At 44.1% G+C, this 6850-nt stretch overlaps 1 protein-coding gene across 1 annotated transcript; it reads left to right on the top strand.

The window, feature by feature from the left end:
- The first annotated feature begins 2148 nt into the window (after positions 1-2148).
- Positions 2149-6645, top strand: LOC311237112 (zinc finger and BTB domain-containing protein 26-like). The gene is made up of 3 exons (XM_084324918.1): positions 2149-2270; positions 3034-3358; positions 4327-6645. The coding sequence occupies exons 2-3, from the start codon at positions 3047-3049 to the stop codon at positions 5440-5442; spliced, it is 1428 nt and encodes a 475-aa protein (XP_084181044.1). The 5' UTR covers positions 2149-2270; positions 3034-3046; the 3' UTR covers positions 5443-6645.
- The last annotated feature ends 205 nt before the right edge of the window (positions 6646-6850 follow it).

The raw sequence follows: 6850 nt of genomic DNA on the forward strand, positions 1-6850 counted from the left end.
CAGATGGTGGAGGTAAACGGTACCCTATCCCCCCCCCTCACAGTGAGCTGTGGTGTTCCACAAGGAAGCATACTAGGACCGCTACTGTTCCTAATTTATGCAAATGACATGTCGTCAGCTTGTGACTGCAACTTGTTCCTGTTTGCGGACGACTCAGCCCTGCTGGTCTCTGACAAGAACAAGTTACAGGTTGAAAAAACCCTCAGCTCGGAACTAGGCAGAATCTGCATATGGCTCGCTGATAACAAACTATCATTACACATGGGCAAAACAGAGTCCATTCTCTTCGGTTCAAATAACAAACTCAGCAAGACCGACGGCTTCTCAGTTACAGTGGGTGACAATATTGTCACAAGGAAAGATGAAATTACCTACCTGGGTTCCATCCTAGAGGCTAATCTCTCCTGTGACAAAATGGCATCCAATGTAATAAAAAAAGTCAACCAACGAACTCGATTCTTGTACCGGATCTCCTCTCTGGTAAACAAGAACACCCTGAAGACTCTGGCAGGAGCACTCATTCAGGGGTACTACGACTATGCTTGCACCTCATGGTACCAAAGCACCTCAAAGGCGCTAAAAACAAAATTACAAACATCTCAAAACAAACTGGTCAGACTACTGCTTGACCTTACTCCTAGAACCCACCTCACCCCTGCCCACTTTGACAACCTAGGATGGCTTAGAGTAGACGACAGAGTACAACAACTTGCAATGGGCCTGGTCTACAAGATACACTACACGACCAAGGTACCCATGTACATGTCAAAATACTTCCCAAAGGTCAGTGAATACCACGATCACAACACCAGAGGGAGCTCCACAAATCATGTTAAACCCAGATTCGGCTCAAATAAGGGACTAAACACGTTTCGCAATTATGCCACATCAATGTGGAACGCCCTACCCAAAGCTGTAAAGGAATGTGGATCACTACCCACTTTCAAAACCTCTCTCAAGGGACACCTACGGGAGACTGCAATTCAACACTGGCCCCTGTAAATATCCTAACCCAACCCCCTCCAATGTACAGTCATTTACCTAGTATGGTTTTGTCAATAGTTCAATGTACAATTGTGTTTGTTTGTACAGTGTCTCCTCCCCCCCCCCCTCAATGTACAGTGTTACTTGTTTATACAGTGTGCCCCCCGGCCCCCCCCCCCCCCCCCAAACACCTCCAATGTAAATTACCCAGTATGGTTGTCAATATCCCAATGTACCCAACCCCCCCCACCCAACCTCCTCCAATGTACAGTTTCTACGTCAAATGTATATACTCCCTTTTCTTGACTCCTTCTGTATCATAAACAGTACTGTATTTGCAAATCTGGTATGTCATAAATGTATAGATGTAGCAGTACTGACTATCTGTATGTCATGTATGTCATATATGTCTATATGAATTGAAAATGGGGGACCCTGATGGAAACAAGACAAACGTCTTTCTCAGGTCTGCATCCCCTTAACAATTGTATGTATTGAGCCGTACTGTATTGTACCCATTCTGCAATCTGTTAAATAAAGTTTTCATTCATTCATTCAGTTAATCGAAAACACAACTGACAGACTTTGGTCTCTCTTCCGTTTGACTTTGCTATATATCTATAATGTTAATACCTTGCCCATAATTGGCGACAATGACTCTTCAGTCATTTTCTGGAAAGGCGAATTAAAATGTTTGCTGAATTTAAATCGCATCGCATAATAACAATGAGTAATGAGCTCAGAGTTCAGAACGCTGGACTGTCAATATAAACACCACCACCATGTGGTTTGTTTACGTAATTGCATTATTTTATTTTTTTGCTAATCTTGTTCGTTTTTTTTTCTTTCTTTTTTTGCTGACTTTGACAAGCCAATTAAATATGCTCATGCATATACATCTGTATACTAATTGTTTTGACCGCCGGCAGGTCGCCCTGGTGGTGTTCTGTAAAATAATGCTTTAAAAAGATGTCGTTATGAAGGGGTTAATTAATTCGCTCTTGCGCACTACACACGGACACACACAGTGCGTAACACGCTCAAGAAGCAGGAAGCCGGGTGAGAATCGTTTCTCATTGATGAATGAGATATTGTCTAATTGATGTTGCTGGATCTAAGGATGCTCTGGGGCTTGGTTGCAGTCGCAGATACATGTGATAAGGACGTCAGTCATTGGGTCGACTGATTACTAGCCTATTTTTGCTACATCCCATCCCATCCTACCTGCCTTTTTACAAGGGGACAATCCGAGGGTGTCTTTCGGAGAGGTCCAGTGCGCAGGACAGGTGAACTATACTGTGTACAGGGTCATCATCACAAAGGATAAGCGTATAGCCTACTACTGAAACAGTACGTGACGTTTTGATCCAAGTTCCGATATTCTATATTTTCATAACTAGCGAGTTATTTACAATAGCCTACATTTTAGTCTGCAACTCTGCATACCCAATCCATGGCACATTTGCTACACACAAGTGTTTACATTCAATAATTGGAATCGGATATTTCCAAACTTGTTGCCAAAAATCTGGTTCCTATTCCTATTGGGTGCGTTACCACCTGGGATGGCCTGGTGGTGTCCCATCAGTACAAAGAAATGCCTGATTTTTTTCACAGCCTAATAAATATCTTATATTTATGGTTACACTTTTGTTTACCATCTGTGATCTGTGAAAGGGCCTATTGCATTGTAATTCTACTACCTACAATTATTATCACGTAGACCACTTTTGGCGAATTATGCTCTGTGTAAATCTTTTATGTCCTTTTTATCTGTTTTGGTTTTCCTGATCTTTCACGTTTTTAATTATTTTCTTTTACCATGCTGCTAGTTAGCATTTTATTTATGTTTTTGCTATGTGAAGTACTTTGTGACCCTGGTCTGAAAGGTGCTATATAAATAAGCTGTACACTACTTACTTACTTACTAGACCACTGATTATGGAATAATCAAATGATGTAATTGCACTAACGATTAGACTATACCCCATTTATTACACATGTGTTATTATTGTAATACTAAAGGTAGGCTACTATGTGCTGTTTCAGATAGAGGCACACCATGTCGACTTCCTCTGACACACTCCAGTTCCGTTTGCGTTGCCATGGTGACTCTGTCCTCTCCAGGATGAACGCCCTCAGAGACGTCCGCCGCTTCTGCGACATCACCCTCCTCCTCGGGGGTCTGCCGGGCTCCGCTGCCACACCCCCTCTCCGTTTCCATGGTCACCGTGTGGTGCTGGCAGCATCATCAGACTTCCTGCGTGATCAGTTCCTGCTCCATGATGGCCGGGCGGAGTTGAGTGTGGGCGTAGTGCCCAATGTGGAGGTGGGCAGGAGGCTGCTCCTCTCCTGCTACACAGGGCTCCTGGAGGTGCGGGCCAGATCCACTCACTTTCTTTAAAGACCCTATACGTGATTTATTTTGACCATATACGTATGGGGTATTTTCACATACATTCTTGAAGAATTTGATCAGTACATGGATACAACAAATTAAAAACACATATGTATCTGTAATGTTAGCCCTTGTATCAAGAGCTGAGTCAATCAACTTGAGGATATGTCTCAATTGCTATCACTTCCTTTGGTGGTGGGGCCACCCACTGATCCCCACTGATTGGTACTTACTTATGAAACCAAAAACTACTTCAACTTAGTCTTGTTGCCTTGCATGCCTTGATAAACTGAATAGCTATTTATCAGTGTACCAGATGCCAAAAATATTAACAATATGTTCTTCTATTTCTATATCCACTTCCCCCGCACAGTAGGCTATAGCTACCACCTTAACCTATGTGATGAAAGACTAATCAAACTATACTGTAGTAGCTGGTTCCCTTTCAATGATTCCCACTGGAACACTACAGCACTGGTTAACCTTTGACACACAGTGTACACTTTATGTAGACTTCTGATTCCCATGCTTTTAAGTTGTGAATATGTTTATTTACCCTGCTGCAACTCAAACTGAGTGACATAGCGGTCCACTAATTAAAATGTCTTTTAGACACTAATGTACTTCCTCAGTGATTTTTAACCTGAATCCTGTTGTTCTGTTGTGATGAGGACACATGATAATTGGACATAAAAACGTAACAATTAGTTCTGTGTATTGAGAGCATTTGGCCACATCTCACCCAGAGGAGAGCAGACCTCTAGTTAACTGTAGACATTACTTCCTCAATTATTCTCAACTGTAGTAGGCCAAACTCTAGGAAGACACAGAACATGTTGGTACATGTTATGTCCTCCTCACAACAGAATGACAGGGGATGAGGTTTAAAATCAGAGAAGTGGCCCTTTCAAGGTTTCTCATCTGATCCAATCATCTCTCCCCAGGTGCCTCTGAGAGAGCTGGTTAGCTACCTGACTGCTGCCAGTGCTCTCCAGATGAGCCAGGTGGTAGAGAGGTGCACGCAGGCTGTCTCCCAGTACCTGAACCCCACCCTAGCCCACCTGAAAGTTGACAGCCATTCAGAGGGAGAGGAAACCCAGCAACCAGATAGCGCCAGGCCCGGCACGAGCCTCTTAGAGCAGGCTGAGAGAGTCGTGGCCATGCCCAGCACCAGCTTTCAACTTAAGAGAGAAGGGGATATGGGGAAGGGGGAGGCGGAATGGGGGGTGACACCGAGAGAGATGGTGGATAGTCAGGGGGGGGGCAGGGAGGAAGGTGAGGTGGTGAGAGCCAAACTGGAGATGGAGGAGAGGGCCTGTAGCTTGGATACCCTGGAGACGGAGGAAGAGAGTGGCGAGAGCCAGCGTGTCAACACAAACAGCCCTTCCTACCCTCTCTACCACCTCACAGGATCCCACAGACGCAAACAACGCCCCCCCACACCCTTCAGAGACCCAAGGGCCTTATCTCCGAGCAGAGGACCTCCAGCCCCACAGTTAGGAGTGGCAGACAGCTCTCAAGACCGAGGAGAACACGAAGGGGAGAGGCCCGCGGAGGAAGAGGAAGTGTACATGCTGGCAGAAGGGGGAGACTCCACAGAGTCCCGCTTACTTCGCTTCACAGGCATGCACCTGCCGGGAACTCACCTGTCGGGAGTGGAGCGAACGGGAGACGCTGACAGCGTATCGGTCCAGAGGCCTTACCTGTGCAGGAGGTGTGACCGGGTGTTCCAACACCTGGAGAGCTATGTGGGCCACCTGAAGGAGCACAGGCAGTATCTCTGTCTGCTCTGCGGCAAGAGTTTCACTCAGAAGAGCAACCTGACTCGCCATGTCCGTGTCCACACCGGGGTCAAGCCCTTCCGCTGCCCACTCTGCCACAAGACCTTCTCCCAGAAGGCCACGTTGCAAGACCACCTCAACCTGCACACGGGTGACAAGCCCCACAAGTGTAACTACTGCACTGTGCATTTTGCACACAAGCCAGGCCTGCGGCGTCACCTCAAGGACATCCATGGCAAGAGCAGCCTGCAGAATGTGTTTGAGGAGATAGTGGATTGAAAGTAAGGAGGTAGTTAGTGAATTGAAGAAGAAGAAGTCTTTAATTGTCATGCAGATTAACACACACACACATGCGAGAAGGGGAAGCCGTCGTTCTAGTTGAGGTATTGCTTTATGTGGTGGTTCTCACCCAGTTCTGTTCCCCAGGCAGGAACTCTTAGTTCTGACAGTTTGAAAACTTTACACAAGGTCTTACATTATCACACAGGTGAGCCAGCAAATGTAATAAGCTACTGGACTTGGTCCAAAGGACATTAACTTGGAGGAAACGCATTGATTAGAAGGTTGTCAAAAGGAATTGTAAAGGAAGTCAAAAGGGATTTTAATCGAGTAAAGGTAATAAATACGGTCACAGACTTATAACGATGCCACAGGAATAGCAGTTGAGATGCATCGCTTGCATAGCATAATAATGACTGATCTGTGAAATAATGTCTCCTCTGTGGTTTCAGGTGTTTCCCTCTGGATCACGTGGATGCGCTACACTGTACTCAGTTCTGTAGCATATAACCTACACTGTACAGTCTAGTTTTACCAGATGGTTGGTACTGTAGACAGTTTGTTGGTTAAATACATTGTTTACTCTGAGACTAGTAATACACTTTGAGTCTGTTAAAAGACTGGAATGCACCCCGTTTTCCCTCTGCAGCCAAGGATGACTCAATCAAAAATAATCGAATCATAAAAAAGGAGAGAGACACACTGCAGTGCCTAAAACACAAGGACAGTATTAATACACGAGTACAGTATGAGTACACAAGTACAGTATGGGTACACAAGTACAGCATGAGTATGCAAGTACAATATGAGCACACAAGTACAGCATGAGTACTCAAGTACAGTATTAGAGCTCCAAAGAGATATGGACTTGAATAAGAAGTAGGCTAGTAGATTTCTTTGTGAATGTATTACTGTTAGTGGTGGCCGTTTCTTCATCAGATTTCTGATCGACATCATTAAGATGGTGGTGTATCGTTAATTTGACTAGGCTGTAGCTGTAATTAGAAGCACGGGTTGTTCTAATGCTATTGTGAGATAAGACTTTATTGTTGAAGGGAAATTGTCCTGACGTACATGCGTTTCTGTGTGGTTAGTTAGCAACATGGATATGCTAGAACTAGTTTAGTATTATATTAACTTAATGAATGAGATAATGTGCCTGTCTTTACAGTTTATAACTGCTATTTTTATGTTAATTCATTCATTCATTCATTCATAGACAGTATGTGATTGTGTCTAGTGAATGTCATCTTGGGAACCTAAATACTAGAACAGGTGGTTAGATAAAATATTTATTATTGCGGGGAAAATAATAGATGAAAATATGTTATAAGTTCAAGGCCTTTGTCGTTTCTGCTGTTGTTTACTATAGGTAATAACTATGACATTTAATTAAACTGTCAAATGT

This window comes from Notolepis coatsorum, assembly GCF_963971535.1.
Source record: "Notolepis coatsorum genome assembly, chromosome: 11".
NCBI lineage: Eukaryota > Metazoa > Chordata > Actinopteri > Aulopiformes > Paralepididae > Notolepis > Notolepis coatsorum.

Coding starts and splice junctions, on each gene's coding strand:
- LOC311237112 (XM_084324918.1), top strand. CDS start 3,047: ATGTCGACTTCCTCTGACACACTCCAGTTCCGTTTGCGTTGCCATGGT. Junction 3,359..4,326: donor GCTACACAGGGCTCCTGGAG/GTGCGGGCCAGA, acceptor ATCTCTCCCCAG/GTGCCTCTGAGAGAGCTGGT.